Source organism: Dicentrarchus labrax, unplaced genomic scaffold, assembly GCF_905237075.1.
Source record: "Dicentrarchus labrax unplaced genomic scaffold, dlabrax2021, whole genome shotgun sequence".
NCBI lineage: Eukaryota > Metazoa > Chordata > Actinopteri > Moronidae > Dicentrarchus > Dicentrarchus labrax.
Window position 1 is genome coordinate 14,824,814 of NW_026136717.1, and position 20,566 is coordinate 14,845,379.

Sequence of the window (20,566 nt, forward strand, 5' to 3'; positions counted from 1 at the left end):
CTTAATGTACATTTCTAACACATTCTCACTGAGACTACCTGTCTCCTAACCTAACCTAAAGAACCAGAAATAACCAAATCTGTTCATTGCTATAAATAAGCCGAAACTCTCGTACGTTCAGGTGAAGGCCACCTTGCTGCAGCTGGAGGTGTTGGAGGCAGGTATTGAGGAGCGACTGAATGCCCCACCTGCTCCCTGCCTGTCCTGTGCTGACTGGTTCCTCCCCGCCTCCACGGCCCGTGACCGCCTGGACAACCTGGCCTCCTCCTCCCCGGTCTTCAGCAAGCTAGCCGGAGCAGTTAAAGGCTCCTCTGTGGGGTCCAGAGGCCGCAGCCTGTTTGGGGAGAAAGCCAGAAGGTCCAGCCCCCAGAGGAGCCTGTCGGACAGCGGGAGTGAGGGACAGATGGATGCTGGGTCGGGGTCTGGTTCATCAATGGCTCCAGGCCTCAGTCCACATTCTACACCGGACTCAGCGAGGAAGCTTGGGGGGCGTCGGGACTCACTGGGGTCTGGAGGATCTGATGGGAGTGGAGGCAGCGGAGGCCTCTTTAAGGTAAAGATAGATAGAGCAACTAAACTCTGAACTACTACTACTACTACTAGTAGTAATAGAAGTATACATACAGTAACCACAACTAGTGCTGCACTCAAAGTAAAAGTGTAATACGGTCTCAAGGTAAGTGACATGGTGGTGTGGTTAGTAGCAGCAAAGTATAGCATATGTAAGGGTTATATGACACCGTCAGCTATAACACCAGAATATTATGTAATAGGATTGTAGGTGGATCTTTATTTATCCTGAGGGAAATTGATGTGCAGCAGCTGCAGTGCAAAGTAGGAAAGAGTGCAAATATAAAATATCAATAAACAGTTGTCAAAATGTCAAGAAATAGAACAAGGGTTAAAGGGAAGGTTGCTTGTGGTAAAAGAACTCCCCGTCGGGGAATCGAACCCCGGTCTTCCGCGTGACAGGCGGAGATACTGTCCACTATACTAACGAGGAAGGACAATTGTCCAAAAGACGTCTGTGAGACGGAAGGAAGGGGGTTGCAATCTGTAACTATACAGCTAGACGCCATTAAATCCTACACTCTGGTCCTTAAAGTGACTTAGTGGCAGTAAAGAATAATAAACGTAAGAGCTTTATGATACCGTCAGCTGTAACAGTATACACCAGAACATTATGGAATAAGATTATAGGTGGAACTGAGGGAAATCGGGGGAAATTGAGCAGTAGTTGTAGGACAAATATTGTATTATAAAAATATAATACATCAGTTGTGGTCTTTTATTGAGTCTGTTAAGAAACTTATGTTTGTTCCTGTTTGGTTGTTTATTTGTTTGCCTGTTAGTTTACTATAAAACAGCTTTTTTAAGGATTTCTCATTACAAGATAGGTATTCTTTAATATGTTTCTGCCTGTAATTGATTCCTGAAAGTGAAGAAATTACAAGAAATGAGGGCACACACCCACGTTGACTTTTAGTTTTTTACGGTTGCTGGAACAGAAGGCAACGTCATAGATTTATTATGTTTTCTGGGTATGAAGTAGAATTTGTTGAATGTCTCTGAAAAAAGACTTCTGGATTTAGTGTTTCTAACCTTAATCTCAGAGAAAAGCAGATTTTATTGGACCACGTTCTCACCATATTGCTTTAATATCATAATGAATTGTAATATTCTGACGTCAGATTTCCAGGATGAAGCACCCAAACCCGTTCTACCTGGGCACCCTGAAGAAGACCCTGACTGAAAGAGAGACAGAGGAGATGTATAACACCATGAAGTGAGTGGAAATTATCATTTTACTTCATTCCAATTGCGTATATAATTAATGTTAAGGTAAAAAACCTAATTTTCCTGTCCTGTTTGTGACAGACTCACCTCGGGAGCAGAGAACACTTTGTTCCACTATGTCCTGATGGAAAACGTTCAGGGGATCTTCATCGCTCCTACCCACAGAGAGGTGGCTCAGCTCAGCGGCTCCATTCACCCACAGCTCATCCGCAACTTCCACCACTGCTGCCTCTCCATACGGGCTGCGTTTCAGCAGAGCCTGCCAGCCAGGGTGAGTTACGGTTATAAATAAATACAGTCTCAACCTCAAAACAACATCTCACCTAACTACACAGGTCACACCAATCTGGACAAACAGCATGAGATAGTAAGAAGCTGTGTAAAAGTCAAAGCCACCTAAAGATACACCACGACTTGATTCAGTTTCAGATCAAGACTGAGACAATAGCATGACTGAATTTTGTTGGTTTGAATCAGATAAAGGGCTTTAATATAACACAGAACGTAATTTATCCTGAGGGTTAGATAGTAATCATCAGTAGCAGTAAAAAGTAGGAAAGAGCGCAAATTATAAATATACAAAAACCCCAAAATATAAAGAAAGTTATTGGTAAAGTTGCTTCTTTATGAAAATACGATAAAAAGAAACTCCCCGTCGGGGAATCGAACCCCGGTCTTCCGCGTGACAGGCGGAGATACTGTCCACTATACTAACGAGGAAGGACAAGAGTTTGTGTGATAACTGTCATTGTTATAACCAACCTCTCTGGGAAGACAACAACATATTCTGTATATTATATATGTATATATTCTTACAGGGCCGACGGGCTGCAGACAGGCCTCAGGGCGGTGGTTGGGGTCTGGGACCGGTGAAGGAACACGGGGTTCTGTTTCAGTGTAAACCTGAGAACTGGACCGACCAGAGGAAACCTGCTCCCACCATGACGTACTGGGTTATAGGGTACGTAAACTTCCCCTTTTTAATGAGACTGTTTTGTTATTTTTATTCTCCAACGACAAGAGAGACACGTTGGAGTGGTGGCGCTCAGGGAAAACACGTCTGGTGAGATTTTGTTCTGCACCAGTGGAAATACCCGTGGCTCCAGAAACAGGGAATGCAACCACTCAGCTTTGTGTTTTAACCTGGCTCATAATAGATCGCCGTCAGTAAAATGATCCCTGTGAGGAATAAACAGCAGTGTTGTACGGTGGTGTAGTTGAAAGGGAGGGAAAACAGTCCTGTGCTGAACTGACTGATGGTACTTAGAACACGTCTTTCAGAAGCTCACAGTCACAGATAAGAGGGGTGGGGGATGGGAGGTCAGAGGCGGGGTTAAAATAGGAATGTGAAAGAGCTTTAGCAGCACAAAGAAGGAGGGTTAAACAAAAGAAACTCCCCGTCGGGGAATCGAACCCCGGTCTTCCGCGTGACAGGCGGAGATACTGTCCACTATACTAACGAGGAAGGTTAAGATCTGAACAGTGACTGCCAGATAAAATAAGTAACAGTTCTACATGAACAGGCTCAACCTCAGACCACAGTTCACACCAACCTGGGCAAACAGCTTGAGATGGAAGAACTTGTGTTAAAGTCACTAGGTGGGGTTCTCACTATTACTGAATATTATCACATAGACGTGTTCAGGACTCCTATCAGACATGTGAAATATGCGGTATTGGACGGAGCAAATAATGATTCCTAGAGATACAAGAGGGATAAATAGAGAACCTGAAAAATAATTATTGAGTAAGCACTCAAAGTAATAGTGCAATACGGTCTCAAGATAAGTGACATGGTGATGTGGTTAGTAGCAGCAAAGTATAGCATATGTAAGGGTTATATGACACCGTCAGCTATAACACCAGAATATTATGTAATAGGATTGTAGGTGGATCTTTATTTATCCTGAGGGAAATTGTTGTGCAGCAGCTGCAGTGCAAAGTAGGAAAGAGTGCAAATATGAAATATCAATAAACAGTTGTCCAGAATATAGAAAATGTCAAGAAATAGAATGAATGATGGTAAAAGAACTCCCCGTTGGGGAATCGAACCCCGGTCTTCCGCGTGACAGGCGGAGATACTGTCCACTATACTAACGAGGAAGGACAAATGTCCAAAAGACGTCTGTGAGACGGAAGGAAGGGGGTTGCAATCTGTAACTATACAGCTAGACGCCACTAAATCCTACACTCTGGTCCTTAAAGTGACTTAGTGGCAGTAAAGAATAATAAACGAGGGAGACCACTCTACGTCGTCACACGTTTCAGACACCATGAAAAAGACGCATTCAAAACTTCAAGTAAATTAGATCAAAGTTGCCACGCAGCGCTTGCTTCCTGTTGCCAGTAGGTGGCAGTCTCACTATATCTGAATATTATCACATAGACGTGTTCAGGGCGGGACTTGTTGAGATTGGATCATCTACGCAGAAGTTATGACAAATCCCTCTTTCATGGCGAAGGTTTGAAATTAGACGCCACGTGCACGCTGTTCAACGGAATAACGTAAATAGCACAACTTTTAATGGTGAATGTGTTTAGATGGCTGTGTCCAAATCTGAAGTTGTTCCGATAAATTCCCTAGGAGGAGTTCATTCAAATACGTGTGCAAATCGCCAAAAATGGCCACTAAATCCAAAATGGCTGACTTCCTGTTGGGTTTGGGATATGGGTCCCACTGGATTCTTTGTTCGTCTGGATAAGATCTACGCGTGTGCCGATTTTTATGCATATCGGTGAATGGGGCCCCGGATGGCACAGTTTATGGGCCAAACTCTTAGTGGAGCCCTAGAAAATACGACTATTTTCACCAGGCCTGACCACTGTGCCAAATAAAATGTAGTTTTCGTTCAGGGGTTCAAAAACGCAGTCGAAGGGGCTAAAAATAATAATAGGTAAGAAGAATAGAATTTGGTCGCTGGCTCGGTTAGGGTTAGGGTCCAGAACATACAGACTGCCAAGAAATAGGATCAGGATTAAAGGGAAGGTTGCTTCTTATGGCAAAAGAAACTCCCCGTCGGGGAATCGAACCCCGGTCTTCCGCGTGACAGGCGGAGATACTGTCCACTATACTAACGAGGAAGGACAAGGGTGGGAGAGACAACTGTGAGACAAATTGATGGAATAGGGATGTCTGTAAGACAGTGACACAACTAAATCATTTATTAGAACATATTAATCTCTTCTCGTTGTTTCAAGATCTAGAATTAAACTCCACAGAGCCGTTTCTGTCAGAGCTCCTTGTTACTGTGTTGTTAAGCGCTGTATAAATAAAGTTTAATAGTAGTTTCTCTCTGATTATTTCTCAACTTATCATTGGACTATAAAATGTCGGAAAACAATTAAAAACAATGGCAATCACAATTTCCTAAAACAACTGTGAGCGGCATCCGAGCCTTTTCCTCACGTCTCAATCTTATCTCATTTTTTTGTTGTCTTTCAGACGGATGCTGCTCGAGCCCGTCCCTCAGGAATTCTACGTGTGTTTCCACGACTCTGTGGCAGAGGTTCCTGTCGAGATGGCCTTCAGACTCTCCTTCGGTCTGGCCTTGTGATTCAACAGTGACAGTGACGGACGCTCAGACTACAGGACTTCTTGGACATTCTCAGGAAAACAGATCAGTTGTGGAAAGAACCTGAGAGCAAAATGTGGGGATTGTTTTGTGCTTGTTGTCGCAGTTTCTCTTGGATGCTAAAAGAGAGAGGGAGTCTGAATGCTTATAATGTGCCTCCATTGTTCTGCAGATAACAGCGGAGCGTGACTGTGGCCTTCCAGCAGTGATAAGCAAATAGAAGGCTGACTGCTGGACTTCAAACCAGGTCATTTTTGTGCTTTGTTGCTCAGCAGAGTTGTGTGTGTGTGTGTGTGTGTGTGTGTGTAGATGGAAAGCCACTACATCAGTGAATACCTCAGACTCAGACTGTAAACTTCTGATAAGACCTTCCAGTGAGAGCAGTCACAGCTCACTGCCGTAAAGTTTTACAAAGCTGGACCAATAAAAATCCCGCTGCTGCTGCACACATCTCCATGTTGACAGAGCAAATAAGGTTGTATTGGTGTTTTTCTCAAGTTGTACGCAGTGTTGGAAAGACATTTCATGTGTTACTTAATTTAAAGATGTACAGTTTTGTATGGAAATTGAGTCATGTGTTACAAAAAAAATGAACGCTAAGATTAAAGAAGCAGAAAACGGTTTCTCTTTTATTCTTTCAAAAAGGGAATTTGCTTGTCGTTGACGACCTTTGTCAGTTTTTAAACAGTTTTTTTTACATTATTGACAGAATGAAGTTCTAGTGGAACAAATGCTACCCTCTCTTCAAACTTATAGAAAAATATTAATGTTTTAATATTTCAGCTCCACAAAGGGAAATCTTAAATATTGTGTAACGTTTGATTGACTGGTACACAAACTTTTTATATCTTAATATTTTACAATATACATAATTGAATTGTGTAACCAGCATCACTGCAGAGAAAACCATTATCATTATTCATGTCATATTCATGTAGCAGACAAAAAAAAAACAGATAAAAAGTGAATCCACATTGTACTTTCTGATTCTGAGTCCTGAAAAGACTTTTTAGTTCATATGACCACGCGGACTGTACACGGCGTCCTCACATCCCAATGCAGCTGAAACAGAACTACGACTGCGACCGTTTGAAATGAATTTGACCCTTTTAACGTTCAAGCTGCGCTCTGAACGAGCAGCAGGTTCCTCTTGTAACACTCGAGGCTGCAGAGAGGGACCCCGGTCTTTGAGCACGAGTACTTCTTGACGTTGGTGCAGCCGCTGACCCCGCAGTTCACCGGGGCTGCGGGCGGAGGCAGAGGAGGCGTCGGTGCCGGAGCGGTGACCCCCGTTGGGAAGGAGATGGCCAAGCCCTGGACGGAGTCGCTGTACCGGATCATGGGACACTGACTCTGCTTGGACTTCCTCTCTTTCATGCTTTTGATCTTGGCCTTGCTGGTTTTTGTCAGTCTCTCTATCGTCTGGTTCTTGTTCTCTTCCGCCTTCTTGGCGGCCTGCAGGCGCCTCTTTCGGGCTCGTTCCTCCCGCTTCTGCATCATCTCTGCGGTCATCTCTTTCTCCTTGTAACCCATGGGGAGCTCCAGGAGAGGCTGGCTCTGCTGCTTGTGTAACAGGGCTTTCTGAACACACACACACACACACACACACACACACACACACACACACACACACACACACACACACACACACACACACACACAATCAGGAGTAAGCTTTTTTTTTTTAAACAATAGGGAACTGAAATACATTTGTTCCTGCTTCCGTCTCTCTTCCTCACCTGTCTGGCTGTGAGCAGAGACTCGTCAACTTCCTTCTTCAGCTCCCCGTTGTCGTCAAGCTCTCCCTTCTCCAGAGCGTCCAGCCACCTCTCCTCTTCGTCCACAGGCGCGCCCAGCATGGAGTCTGAGTCCATGTCTGGCATAGGGGACGTGGCCAGGTTGCTGTCTTCGTCTGATACAGTACAAACAAGATAAACATGATGATTAATTTACTTTCCAAACAAGGCTAGAAAATGGTCTTGTCGATGGTACGACAGAAAAACCCTAATATGACAAGAACTTGCATTCACTGTGCTCCATTTAGGATTCAAGCTTTTATTTAGCATCTAGTGGATGTTGCTTAAAAAACCCCCTTAAGATAAATTTAAACAACTATTAACCGATAACGGTTTTATGTGCCATCCATCTAAACATCTTAAATAACTGTAACTTGTGTGTTTTTGTAAGTTTAACATCCTAAATCATCTATACTTTACATTTTTTTGCATCGGTGTGATTGTTGTATTTGTGGCTTTTTGGAGGCTACAAATTAGAGAAATGTCTGAAAAAATAAACTTTATTTTTGTACCAGAAATAATTTTTGCTTTCTTATGCCTACAACTCTTATTGTGATGCCTTAGATTGATCCATGTGGTGCTCAGACAGTGAACAAAAGTCTGACAAAGGGCAGAAATCTGCGTTATTTAATTGTAGCACAGCCGCTCTATCAGAATATTATGATACCTAAACCTCAGATGAAATCTACTTTAATAACAAGAGGAGACTTTCCATCAAGATGCAGTATGTAGTATCTTACAGGCTCTGCTTGTGACTTACCCAGCCAGGCCCGATACTGCTCCAGAGGCACAGAGGGCACATCGTCATCATCGTCATCATCTTCATCGTCGTCGTCGTCATCATCAACGTCATTATTATGAATAATCATCAAGGGAGAGGGAGGACGAGCCACACCGGGATGCACGGTGAAGGTGGGAACACTGGTTTTAAAAAAAGAAACAGACAAAAACCTCACTGACTGATCCGGGTTTGATGAAACGGAGACTGACGCGGTTCACTAACGACCCGTCCACCCTCCTCACCTCTTGGTCCCCAGCGTCTGTCCTCCCAGTTTGATCTTGAGTCGGAGCTGTGGAGGAGGTCGAGGAATCATGACAGGCTCGGGCTCCGGGGCCTCGGGGAAGCTGTGGTGCTTCCTCTTGTGCTTCTTGTGTTTTTTGTGTTTTCGCTTGTGAACGCTGTGCAGGCTAGAGCTGCCTTCACCTGCAGAGGACGAGAGGAGAACAAATTAATACAATAGAAATGTATGTACTATTAAATAGAGCTGATATTGGCCTTGGTATGGAGTAACTTTAAGTAGTCATATAGGCAAAAAAACTGCACACAAGCCACATTGAAAAGGTCAATTTTCATCCCATCTAAAATAAATTCACTACATCATTGGGAAGAGGTTGAATGTTTACCCTCTAAACTCAGTGTTTGCCCAGTTCTGCTACTAAATTGTAGTTAGTTAGACCTAAATGCATCTATATCGATCCAATGATATTTTTTGAACTGGCATTTTTGTGATCTTGAATCATTCTGTTTTTATTCTTAAGTATAAAGAAGACCCTTCACAGATTTAAAAAATGCAATTCAACAGCACCACAAACAGCCTTTAAAACGACCATAAAGTGAAATCAACTAATCCAAAACCCGAAAAGGCTCTCAACAAAAGCTTTACAAGGCTTTCTGCATTAGTTTTAAATCATTAAAAACACTTCAGCACAAGGAGAGAGCATCAACCCCTGATCAAAATGATTCATTAAAATGCCAACAATCACGTATACTCACCGAGAAACCTGGGGTGAATCATGTCTTTCCTTTTCCCCATTGAAACGACGACAGGGACTCAAACACCGAGGACAGGACGGACAGTCTGCAGCTCTACATAGCCGCAAAATCCTCAAAGTCTGCTGGAAACCAGAGCTGACTGCACAACAGACAACTGAATCATTACACTAATAAAGATTGTGTTCATTTAAATGCACGTCAAAGTTTCTCCTTTTGATATTTAGCTGCGCATATGTTTAATTCCTACGTATTTTATGCATCTTATTGGTTCAATTATTCAAGGTTACTCTTTTTAACTCTACCTTATTCAGCCGGGAGATCGCTCACATTTCAACCCCTACAGCTACCGTTACAAATCCCATCGCAGAATAGACTTGAGTTACCAGTGTGGAAGAAAAACACGTTGCACCGTCTGAAAACGTGGATTAATTGACCGTAACTGGTGTAAAAGTACGCTAAAGTTACAGTAGTTTGAGGCTAGCGCGGCTAAAGCTAACAACACGGAAGTGCAACCGCTTCTTCTTCGTCGGGTTTTAATGGCGGTTCGCAAACCTGCTTGTCACTTAGCTGCTGGAGTGTGGAGCAGGAAAAAAAATAATTATATTATTATATAGTAATGTTATATTTAAATAATCTCTAATCACTCTGGTTATTTTTAAATAATTATTTTTAAACGATTTTGTGCTTTCGTTCAACCGCTTTCGTCACTTCCGGTCATCTTTGACTCTCTGGCTACAGTTGACTGCCCTCTAACGGAGACAAACGGCAGTTTAACCGGCGCTCAAACCAACACCGGTAAGGATTCATTCGTTTTCTTCATTGTGAATGCAATGTAACTATAATTATTCGACACCGACTCAAACAAGACAATAGCAAACACCTTACCGGACTAATTCCATAAAGTTTGAACCGCTAGTTACGTGTTTTTTATTTTTATTTTATTTTCTTACAGGTTGGGTAATGTAGTTCACGTTACGCGGTCACTACAGATGACCACTGTAGGTCTCGGTGTGTCAAGAACTACACGGACCAGAAGCCCCCGGGGCAGTGAAGCCGACTCGCAAGGTCAGTTACACAGCTGAACGTGGTCGAGTGAACGTTAACAACCGTCAAATGTATTAAATGTGTGTCTGTGTCTGTGTGTATGATTTGTTTTTGTGGTTAGTGTCCCAACAAGACAGCGTGTCCCCGCCTGTATCAGCTCACTACAGTGTTTTAACGTTAAAGTACTGCTGGTTTCACACTAATAATTTGTTGTAGTCCAGCCTGCGAGCCTATCGAAACGAGGAGTTCATGGTTTGTCGAGTCACACAGGTTTTATTTAATTAGTTGCAGCGTTTTATAGACGAACAGGACAAACAGACCAGGTGCATGTTGACAACAACAGGTGGAAGCTGCATAAATAAATAAATAGATAAATACAAAACAACCACAATATTTTCATCTGGATAGAATAGAATAGAAAATACTTTATTTATAGCCGAAGGGGAATTGAAATGTGAGAGGAAAATATTTGTGATTGTATAATTTTTTGCAGGAATCATGAATTACGCTCGGTTTCTGACAGCTGTCAGTGCAGCCAGAAAGCCCTCTCCCATCAGGATGCTGAGTGAGTATTTCATCAATAATGCATCTGAATATACATGTATTTATATATAAATATAGCCCCGGGACAAATTAAGCAACAGAAATAATATATATAAAATATTTCCTGGTTTCAGCCTCTCATTTCAGAGGACTTTCTACTTCTCTTTGTATGAACTGAAGATCTTTGATTTTGGATTGTTGATTGGAAAGAAACACACACTTTGAAGACATCGTCTTGGGCTTTAGGAGATAGAAATGGACACATATATCTCTGTTTTCTGACATCCTATAAACTAAACACTCAATTAATTCTACAATAAGTAATGTAAATAATTATTAATAGCAGATCGAAGACATACAGTTGCAATAATGAAGGTATAACAACAGACTTGGACACAGATCAGATAATAAAGCAGATCCTTTGATATACGGCTGTCGTGGTGCGTATTTAAATTAAATTAGATGTTGTATGACTTTCAGTTTTTGCCCCTTTTGGTTATCCAGACTTGATTTTTTTTGGTGACTTTCAGGTGAAAGATGCTAAAACTGGGTCAAATGTGACATTTATATGTAGCTACTTTTTGCATTTAAGTTACTGTTGTTACTACTACAATTAATATAAATGTAAAGTGGGGGAAACAGAGCTTAAATGTCTGTTAGATCTATCCATTTATTCCAATGTTATCAGCTATTAACGTGTTTTTCCAACTTTAAAATGTCCTGTTTTGAACACATTTTAGTTATAATGTGTTTTTTTTATTAGATTATGTAAAAAGACAAACGTCACTCTAAAATATATCATTAAAAAATCTCTAAAAAATGTCCACCTACAAACTCTTCAAATATGTTCACTGGTTACTTGAGAGCAACATATTAAATCACTCACTTTACTTTCCCATATTTCCATCGTGAGCTTGTAATCGCTGGTGCAGCTTATACTGTAGGTTACTGTACAATTACTGCGAGCATTTCTCCAACATTTGTGTCTTATAATCTGTATTTCAACCTCAGTATGTGACCCTCATCCTCTTTGTCTCTACCTGTGTGAAGCTGAGCTGCAGCAGCGTTCCCCTCCGTCCATGATCTCTTTGGCCGGAGGAGCGCCCAACCCCAACACCTTCCCCTTCCAGCTGGCGTCCATTAAGATGAAGAATGGACAGACGCTCACCTTCGATGAGACGGTGATGAAGAGGGCTCTGCAGTACTCTGCCTCTAATGGGTGAGAGACTCCTGAAATCAGTCACCTCTTCATGAGATTAAACTGTGATCTTTTAATTTCAGTACAGTGGATAAGGTTATAAATGAAAACACATCTTATCGGCCTGCACACTTAGTGGAAATTAAGAATTAAATAGAGCAGCAGAGAGCAAGTGACCTGTACAGGAAAGGTCGGACTCATCAGTGTCAGATTGTTTTAGCCAAATTTCTCCCTGTGTTATCTTTGGCTACAAAAGTGTGTTTTCATGTGGCCGTCTACAGTAGTGAGTAAAGTTTAAAAGTTTGAAAGTCTGGAAATTAAAGACCTTTCTTTTGTAAATGTACGTATATCTCAACTCTACTTTACAGCAGATCAGCGTGCAGCAGCGTGTGGAGGTTATCTTTCGACATGCAACCTTTATCTTCTTTATCACCAGCTTTGTAAACAAAGCCCTCAAGTGACTCCACCTGATGACTCCAATGGTTTTAGTTGAGTAATCTGTCATAATAGACTGTATATATGTTGACCCTCTTTAGCTCTGATTTCCTGTCGTCTCTCTCTGCTGTTGCTGTCTAATAATTCAGGGACAAATCTGGACTTCGAACAGAGAAGCTCTTTTGTTTTCAATGCTCCGAGCTCTCTGCTGTGGTGTTTTTGATCCGTACTTCCAACCAGTCAATCAAACAGTGTGGGCAGTTATACTCTGTTTCTGGATATTTATGTAGTCTTAAAAAATGTCCATCCCTATGTAGAATCCCCGAGCTGCTGACGTGGATGAAGAACCTGCAGAAGAACCTCCACAACCCGCCGACCGCCGGCTACGCCCCCGAGAACGGCCAGATGGACATGTGTGTGACCACAGGGAGCCAGGAGGGGCTCTGTAAGGTACTGACACCACCAGCTGCACCACTGCTGCTCACTTTCACTCACACTGTCTGTGTTAGCCAGCTGTTAGAGGACCAGATGTGAAGGCAAAGGATCACATAAAGACAGTTGTGTTTATTAATGTTCTGTTTTGGGACCAGGACCAAAATCTAAAGAACCTGATAATAATATGGTGAACAGTGTATTGAGTTTGTCTTTTATTTTTTATACTTAAACTCCAATTTCATGGTTCTTGCACGAGGCTAATTGATTCCATATAACATAACATATTTCTAATGTTTTTGTGTTTTAGGTGTTTGAGATGCTGGTCAACCCTGGAGACAACGTTCTGCTGGACGCACCCACGTATTCAGGCACTCTCGCCACGGTGAGAGAACTCTTTTTATAACGTCAGACACATTCACATACGTCCTCAACCTTCTGTAACCTTGTGACTTTCTCCTTCCCTCCGTAGCTCCAGCCGCTCGGTTGCAACTTAATCAACGTTCCCAGTGATCAGCACGGCATGATACCTGCAGGCCTGAAGGAGGTTTTATCTCAGTGGGACCCCTCAGAGGTCCACAAACCCGGCAGTACCGCACCCAGGGTCCTCTACACCATCCCCAACGGAGGAAACCCAACCGGTGCCTCCATGACGTCTCAGAGGAAGCAGGAAGTGTATGAGGTTCGTCACTAAACTCATGCACACTCTGCAGATGAACGTATATTTCATGAATCTTTCTCTCTACGTCGATTTATGCAGAGCAGCCAGTGAAGCGCTGACTCCACTAATTGGAGCTTGTTGTAAAGCTGATTTCCCTGCAGATTCACTCTGTCGTTTTCTATTAACGTCTTTTTAAAAGCTGGCCAGGCAGTACGACATGCTCATCATCGAGGACGACCCGTACTACTTCCTGCAGTTTGACAAGGTACAAAAAAACAGTTCACTCACCTTTCGTCTCATTTAAAGAGGGAAAATAGTTCAGTCGTCTCTTTTGATTGTTACTTTACGTGATGTCAGCACTTACAAACTGATTCATGTTATGTCGTTATGTATTTGGCAGCCGTGGGCGCCCACGTTTCTCTCCATGGATGTTGACGGGAGGATCATCAGGACAGACTCCTTCTCTAAGATTCTGTCCTCAGGGTGAGCGTGTGAATCTCTGCGTGTGTGTGTGTGTGTGTGTGTGGTGGGGGAGTTGTTTTTCCGTGATCGAGTCAGGACCTGATATGTAAACTGGGCGTGTTTTTCCATGATGTCGTACAGTTTAATTTCCTTGTATAACTCCTCGTCGGTCACATGGGATGGTTTGTGTGTGCAGGATACAACTGATGATTCTTTGGGCCCTGAATACGTTGCTATGGGGATGTTTTTCATGGTTTTGCCCAAATCTTACTGCAGCACATAAGGATGTTAGACCACAGCGTGCTTCAAACTGTGTGTATATTTACATTAACCATCACCTAAGCCAGGAGTCAACAATCTGTTTGGAGAGAGGACAAAGACACTGAGCAAGAGGACAGGATGGTGCTTGTATTGAGCACATTTTAAAAGACTTTTAAAGTACAGACAGACTGTAAAAACACTCATAACATATTTTTTAACATATAGACATGACCTTCTACATTAACATCATTAAGCATCTTAAACAATAAGATCACACTCACATTCTCCCAGATTTAAAGCATAAAAATGACATAATCATATTCAGATTTAGATTTAGACTTACTGTAGTCATGAGGAAAGAGATTTAAACCCCCACAGATCAGAACAACGAGTGCTGACTGTCAGTGGTGACCTGCAGTATTATTTTGTGTCATACATTTACTTTAATGTCAGTGAGGATGGTCCAATCCAAATTAGAAAATGCATTTAGTAATTTGTTCTTCACTTGACTCGGTTCTTTTAAAATGAATATTTATTCAGAGCCACATATGAGGAAGTTAATTTTTATGTATTTAGATGCCATACTGGACCATTTTTTTAAGTTACAGGATGAATACTTCAAGTGATATCAGGTTAAATATTACATCCTATTTGGTAGATTATTTGTCTTTGACTTCTCGTCTGTGTGTCTGTTTGTTTCAGGCTGAGGATTGGTTTTGTGACTGGTCCTAAACCTCTGGTAGACAGGGTGGTGCTGCACATCCAGGCCTCGACAATGCACACTAGTACCTTCACACAGGTGAATAAAACCTTCGTTTAACACCACCAAACCTGCCCGGTGTAGTGGCAAACAACTTCCTGCTCTCAGTTTTACATTTATTAAGGAAAGCGCTCCGAAATATGAGTCAACTCTCTGCTGTGTTTACTGTCTATCACAGAAATCTCTTTTCTATATACTCGGCATTGGTTGTGGTAACGATGAAGAATATTTGTCGAGCAGAGTAATCACTCCTGCGCTACTCTCACCAGCGAGACAGGGTGTGTGGTTTGTGAAACCAAATAACATGCTTTGGTGTGTCTGGATCAGCAGCAGCTGCAGAGGAGGTTAATTATCCTTTGATTCAAACCTCGCCCCTGCTTTTTCATCTCATCTGGACTAAAATGTTGGCAAAGATACAAACATGCACATGTGTACAAAATAGACGACAAATTAGCAACATGAACCGCCCAAAACAAATATTTACAGGCTCTGTGGTTAAAGGCCGCAGGATCATTTTACAGTCAAATTATCTGAATCTGTGCCAGTCATTACATTATATAACCTGTGTCCTGCTTGCTTTCAGCTCATGGTGTCTCAGTTGTTGCACAGCTGGGGTCAAGAGGGTTTCCTCCAACACATAGATGGGTACGTCACTTCCCACAATGCCGACTGGTTTGACTGGTTCTGAAAATAATTATACCTATTTATAACATGTACGGTGGTAGTTAAATAAGACACACACTCTGTGTTTCTGTCCTCTCACAGGGTGATTGAGTTTTACAGGACACAACGCGATGCCATGATCAGCTCTGCAGACAGGTGGCTCAAAGGTTTGTGGACTGAGAAAAGTTGAAAAACACGTAGTTCTGACAGAGTATACCGTGAGCTTAAAAACTGAACATATTTGTTAGCCATTAAAACAGTATACACTGAGTGTATTTTGGTAAGAAACACTGAACATAAACATAACTTTTGCTTGCTTAACATAGTTAACTAAAACAACTTTGTTTAAGTCTTTATCACGTGGCTGAAAGCTCTGGAAAATGTGGACCTTGTGATAAGAATATTTAGCCAAAAGCCTATTTGTGAGTTGTTTGTGTGTGTTGTAAAGTTAAAGAATAAGAGAATTAATGCTATTAAGACAAGAAGTTAAATTAAAATATCCTGATAAAAAAAAAAAAGACTTCAGATATTTTAAGTGACGTCACAGTACAGTCTCTGTTTCCTTAGAGCTACCGCCTAGTGGCCATTAAATGAACTACATGTTAACACACTTCCACATTCAGGCATACTGATTCGTGCCACTTGTAACAAAAACAACAAAAATAACCACCACATTTGTGAAACTATTTTACTAGACTATGTGTTCAGACTTAGTTAAATTGCTAAGAAGTTTTACAGAGGCCGTCACAAAGAAGACCACAGACCGGAAATCCTGACTGTAGTTATGAGTCACTAACCCAAGGCTTTTTTCCCCCTCTAATGTGTGTGTGTGTGTGTGTGTGTGTGTGTGTGTGTTCTCTAATGTGTGTAGATGTAGCAGAGTGGCACGCCCCATCAGCAGGCATGTTCCTGTGGATCAAACTAAAGGGCATAGCCGATACCCAGCAGCTCATTATGAAGAAAGCCTTGGAGAAAGAGGTCAGCACTCACTGAATCCTTCTTTGTTTGTTTAAACTCTTCCATATTAATCTCTTTATGTGACGTATTCTGGAGCGAAACCCCAATTAACTGTGTCCACTGAAGGTTGACACATACATACTTTACTCTTAATATGCTAATACCAGGTACCCAGAATGCATTTGGGTGCTTTTTTGTCTCTGTTTGCACTGTTTGTGAGCAGATGTTTTGCACCAGGGGCGAGGCAGGTTTTGTGTCTGAATAGCGTGTAGGATGATGCATGTAAAAGGGCCATTATGTGCACTGTGAGTGGGTTCAGCAACTGAGCGTTTTCCCTCCCACACACACACACACACAGCATTTGTAAATCCCTTCTAGCAAATAACTGATTGGCCGTGTATAAACAAGAGTGGGTACAATCAGGCTTTTCCGAAGTCTGCACTGTAGGCGGCTCTCCTCTGAGTCCAGGATATTTAAAACTTCCACACAGCAGATAGTAAAGACTCCCCAGAGTCCGTCTTCTGTAGCAGAGAGAAAAAAACAACAGTTCAGATTTGAATTTAATTTAACAAAGAGAATCCCTGTCTGTGCTTTTATTTTACCCATGATTCAAAGCTATAATAATTGCCTTCAGGCCTCTCTCGGTGTTAAAAGGTAGACTGTAACAAGTAGTCAGAGATTTTTAAACCTGGTCAACAACTCAGATCAAAACAAATGGGTGCTACGTCCCACCACACTCCAGTAATTTTACCTTGCAGATGTTCCTAAAGCACCTTTCAAACTGGAAATGTCTTTGTTAGTCTTTCAATCACCAACATGGGTGAAATAAACTCTTAATTCACCAAGATTGAAAAAGCTGTAATGGCTGCAGCGTTCCTTGTGCTTCTCAAAGTGCGTCTACGAAAAGAGCTTTTTGCCATGTCAACATTATGTAAAGGATCCCTACAGATATATATATATCGATTGCCACCAGACTCCATAGACAAAAATGGCGATTTTAACCAAACACATCATTGTAACATCGTAATTTCCTTCAAAGTGGACAGAAACAAAAATAAAACTCAACAAAACTGTCTTTGCTAGTCTTTACTCTGTTCTAAAAACTATCACCAACTGGTTTGGTCGAAATAAATCCGTAATTCACTGATATCGATGAGAAAAACAGCCGTTTCAGTCGCTGCCCTCAAAGCCAACAGTTGCACAGTGACAGACTCACATGCAGTAACACGCACGCACGGTCAGACCAGAGTAAACAATGCATCATTCTCTGCTTCACTCCTCTATATAATTACATTGCAAATAGTGGTTTGCTGCAATATTAATGTTTTAAATATTGTGTATATAATCTTTTAAGTAGCAATATTTCAGAAAGATGTTAAAAGAATAGTTTGACAATTTGGAAAACGCTCTTATTCACTTTCTTGCCGAGAGTTAATAAGTTTTATTACCTTTGTCCAAAACACGACTATCATCAACTCTTAACACGTTATATCTCATTTGTTTAATCTGAACAGAAATCGAAGTGTAAAAATGACAATTGTGTGTGACAAAATGTTATTTTTATTGTGTGTTTTCCTGAAAATTGCGTGTTTTGTTTTCACAAAATAGGATTAATCAATGGTTCATTATCTCAGTTAGATGCATGAAAAATATCAGCTGTGTAAAAACTGGAAAAAGAAAGAAAAGTAATTTAATTAAAATATTAAGTAATTGTGTGTGTGTGTGTGTGTGTGTGTGTGTGTGTGTGTGTGTGTGTGTGTGTGTGTGTGTGTGGGCGCGCTACAGGTGCTGCTGGTTCCCGGAGGCGTCTTCATGATCAACAGTAGTGATCCCTGTCCGTACGTCAGAGCGGCCTTTTCTCTCTCCACACCAGAGCAGATTGATGAGGTACACACACACACACACACACACACACACACACACACACACACACACACACTCCTTAACTGACTCTAATCTCTCACAAATCTTTTCGACAGGCTTTCAGAAGACTCTCCTCTCTCATCAAAGAGGCTTTGTGATCAAAGATTTGTCTTTCCCTGGAAGATGCTGTATTTTTTTAAATGTACTGTTGAAGGCGCTTTTGTGTTCAAATATATGATTATGTTTGAATATATTTTAATATTGTGTAACCTCTGACTATATCTACACCGTAGCTGAGAGGAGAAACAGAATGTCCGGTCAACATGACTTGGTGCTGCTCATTGGAAGCTATTAGGAGCGATGAATGGAAACAGTTGTAAACCTCATAGTTTGTTGCTCCGTCGTTGCACTACACAATGAAGATGTCATCAACTTTTCCACGCACAAAAAAAAACAGTAAACTTTTCTATCACTCCGTGTTTTGTCTTTTGTGTCTGTATGTTGTGATAAAATACTTCCAGTGAGAAGACGTTAGCTACAGCTTACAACACAGTCTGGCTGGTGCATGGACTTAAGCCATAAAATGTTTAATTTGCCCTATGGCAGTATGGTGAGACTCAATAGGCATGTTTTTGGAAAGGTGTAATTTAAAAAATGTGGTACAAAGGATGATCAACAGTCCTCCTAATTATAATGTACTCTGCCTGCACTTGACTGGACAAATTCATCTCCTAGCTGGGATGTTTTTATCACCTCTAAAGGGGCGAAACACACTCTGCACAAAACTTCTCTGTGGGTTTAACCATAGCAGACACGGAAGCCACAAGTCGACACACATCAGTTTCGCAATCAGCGTGTTCTTAAAGAGACAACTGTTGCAACTTAACACCGTTTCCTCATCGTGTGTGCCTTTTTTAAAGGAGGTGAAATTGTGCCAGAGACTAACTCTACTTCTGTTATTGCTTATAATTATGTAATTGTATAGCAAGTGATGCTGTATCTGGAAATATAACCTTTTTTAAATATCATTTAAAGGTCTAGTGTGTAACATTTAGGCTCTATTAGCAGAAATGGAACATAATATTCATATCATATGTTTTCATTAGTGTATAATCACCTGAAAATAAGAATTGTTGTGTTTTTGTTACCTTAGAATGAGACATTTTTATCTACAGGCGCCACAAGGTGTGAAGGCCACCATGTTTCTACAGTAGCCCAGAAGGGACAAATCAAACACTGGCTCTACACGAGGCTCTTTCGCAGCCACCGTAGTTGTCAATGTCGGTGTCAAAATACATTTGACGGAGGAAATGGGTCGTGCATCTGAAGACGTATCTTCATTTAATGCAGACGTTTTGTTAACAAGTCACATCTAAACCAACCCCTTGTGTTTAAGATTTAGGATAACTGAGATAATTAAGATACTGTTTGTCTGTTTTATTGCTAAAAGGAGACTGAATGAGAACATATTGGTGGTTTTATAAAGTACTATTTGCAGCATATAAGTCAAAAACTGCACCAAATCAAAACATTTAAACTCAACATTTACTTTACAGTCTGACTTATGATTGAAGTAAACATTCAGCTGGTGTAAGTAGAGTTCAAATAAAGGCTTTTTTTTCTCCACATAACATTACCTGCTGACAGGCAACAAGGTCCGTCTGTTGGTGGAGGCTGTTTTCTTTCCCTTTGTACAGACTTTCTCCCTGCTGTGTTAATATGTAGCACTTTGTGTGAACAAGTTCTCAGAGGTGTTTGTACTGAAACATTCATCCATAAAGGATAACGGGGTCAGAGGAGACGGCTTAAAAATCAACAAGCAACACTGATTTACTGAGAAAGGAGGTATTAAAAGTGTAAGAGACGTGCGCAAACACTCAAGAGTGAGCCTTTTAAGAGTGTTAAACTACGGAGTTATAAATGTGTACGCAGTATTAGAGCAGGTCCACAGTCTACAGTAACTACTTGGGCAGTTATTAGCTTATCATATGTTTGCATGTAAAACTTTAACAGGAAAATAACTAGTTACTGCTGCTGGAGAACAGAGTAAAAGTACCAAACATCCCTCTAAATATGATCAAATTTAGTGCAGAATAAACAAAACTAAAGTCTCATAAAAAGACAGAATAAGAACCTCTAAACTGCACTTTCCCCTTTTAGGAACAGATAATATAAACTATCCGACAGTCCCTTAAATAAACGTGGTTTCTATACAGAGATGGAGCATTATTGAGCTAGTTATTGACTGTTTGTACAGAGTGTCGATTTCAGAGGTTCAAGGTCAGTCAGTTATCAACTCTGGCACACAGACAAACGGCACGCACTGCCCGGATAACCCTGATTCGGTC

At 41.3% G+C, this 20,566-nt stretch overlaps 3 protein-coding genes and 5 non-coding genes across 13 annotated transcripts in view; 2 read left to right on the forward strand and 6 right to left on the reverse strand.

Moving 5' to 3' along the window:
• intu (inturned planar cell polarity protein) overlaps positions 1 to 5,990 on the forward strand; it is a 23,842-nt gene extending 17,852 nt beyond the window's left edge. For 4 of the 5 annotated variants that reach the window (XM_051428886.1, XM_051428887.1, XM_051428884.1 and 1 more), the window contains exons 13-17: positions 122 to 553; positions 1,692 to 1,786; positions 1,879 to 2,068; positions 2,616 to 2,758; positions 5,240 to 5,990. In XM_051428886.1, coding sequence (XP_051284846.1) covers positions 122 to 553; positions 1,692 to 1,786; positions 1,879 to 2,068; positions 2,616 to 2,758; positions 5,240 to 5,351 — 972 coding nt within the window. In that variant the 3' untranslated portion in view covers positions 5,352 to 5,990. The remainder of the gene's footprint in view (positions 1 to 121; positions 554 to 1,691; positions 1,787 to 1,878; positions 2,069 to 2,615; positions 2,759 to 5,239) is intronic. The other variant, XR_007888297.1, reaches the window with a different exon arrangement.
• Positions 932 to 1,003, reverse strand: trnad-guc (transfer RNA aspartic acid (anticodon GUC)). Its single transcript has one exon. It is a non-coding gene; the product is annotated as a tRNA-Asp (tRNA).
• Positions 2,446 to 2,517, reverse strand: trnad-guc (transfer RNA aspartic acid (anticodon GUC)). The gene has a single exon. It is a non-coding gene; the product is annotated as a tRNA-Asp (tRNA).
• Positions 3,191 to 3,262, reverse strand: trnad-guc (transfer RNA aspartic acid (anticodon GUC)). The gene has a single exon. It is a non-coding gene; the product is annotated as a tRNA-Asp (tRNA).
• trnad-guc (transfer RNA aspartic acid (anticodon GUC)) lies at positions 3,829 to 3,900 on the reverse strand. The gene has a single exon. It is a non-coding gene; the product is annotated as a tRNA-Asp (tRNA).
• Positions 4,807 to 4,878, reverse strand: trnad-guc (transfer RNA aspartic acid (anticodon GUC)). Its single transcript has one exon. It is a non-coding gene; the product is annotated as a tRNA-Asp (tRNA).
• Positions 5,972 to 11,689, reverse strand: ino80b (INO80 complex subunit B). Of its 2 annotated transcripts, none has more exons than XM_051428890.1 (6): positions 11,567 to 11,689; positions 8,940 to 9,078; positions 8,189 to 8,369; positions 7,926 to 8,086; positions 7,109 to 7,281; positions 5,972 to 6,950 (listed from the first exon to the last, which is right to left on the reverse strand). In XM_051428890.1, exons 2-6 carry the CDS (start codon positions 8,977 to 8,979, stop codon positions 6,486 to 6,488), a joined length of 1,020 nt encoding a protein of 339 aa, XP_051284850.1. In that variant the 5' UTR covers positions 8,980 to 9,078; positions 11,567 to 11,689; the 3' UTR covers positions 5,972 to 6,485. The 2 variants fall into 2 exon arrangements, with proteins under 2 accessions (XP_051284850.1, XP_051284849.1); XM_051428889.1 differs by lacking the exon at positions 11,567 to 11,689 and adding an exon at positions 9,242 to 9,522.
• On the forward strand, positions 9,647 to 18,693 carry aadat (aminoadipate aminotransferase). The gene is made up of 15 exons (XM_051428888.1): positions 9,647 to 9,734; positions 9,892 to 10,004; positions 10,477 to 10,548; positions 11,577 to 11,745; positions 12,477 to 12,609; positions 12,902 to 12,976; positions 13,064 to 13,273; positions 13,452 to 13,517; positions 13,653 to 13,735; positions 14,678 to 14,774; positions 15,319 to 15,380; positions 15,501 to 15,565; positions 16,270 to 16,376; positions 18,141 to 18,242; positions 18,335 to 18,693. The coding sequence occupies exons 2-15, from the start codon at positions 9,929 to 9,931 to the stop codon at positions 18,374 to 18,376; spliced, it is 1,359 nt and encodes a 452-aa protein (XP_051284848.1). The 5' UTR covers positions 9,647 to 9,734; positions 9,892 to 9,928; the 3' UTR covers positions 18,377 to 18,693.
• Positions 18,694 to 20,566: the final 1,873 nt, after the last annotated feature.

Bases quoted from the DNA above. Each gene is read 5' to 3' on its own strand.
- ino80b (XM_051428890.1), bottom strand. From the start codon at position 8,979: ATGGGGAAAAGGAAAGACATGATTCACCCCAGGTTTCTCG. The intron at 8,087-8,188 runs GTGAGGAGGGTG...TTTTAAAACCAG, and splicing joins CAGACGCTGGGGACCAAGAG to TGTTCCCACCTTCACCGTGC. The intron at 6,951-7,108 runs GTGAGGAAGAGA...GTGTGTGTTCAG, and splicing joins CTCTGCTCACAGCCAGACAG to AAAGCCCTGTTACACAAGCA.
- aadat (XM_051428888.1), top strand. From the start codon at position 9,929: ATGACCACTGTAGGTCTCGGTGTGTCAAGAACTACACGGACCAGAAGC. The intron at 12,977-13,063 runs GTGAGAGAACTC...TTCCCTCCGTAG, and splicing joins ATTCAGGCACTCTCGCCACG to CTCCAGCCGCTCGGTTGCAA. The intron at 15,566-16,269 runs GTTTGTGGACTG...TAATGTGTGTAG, and splicing joins TGCAGACAGGTGGCTCAAAG to ATGTAGCAGAGTGGCACGCC.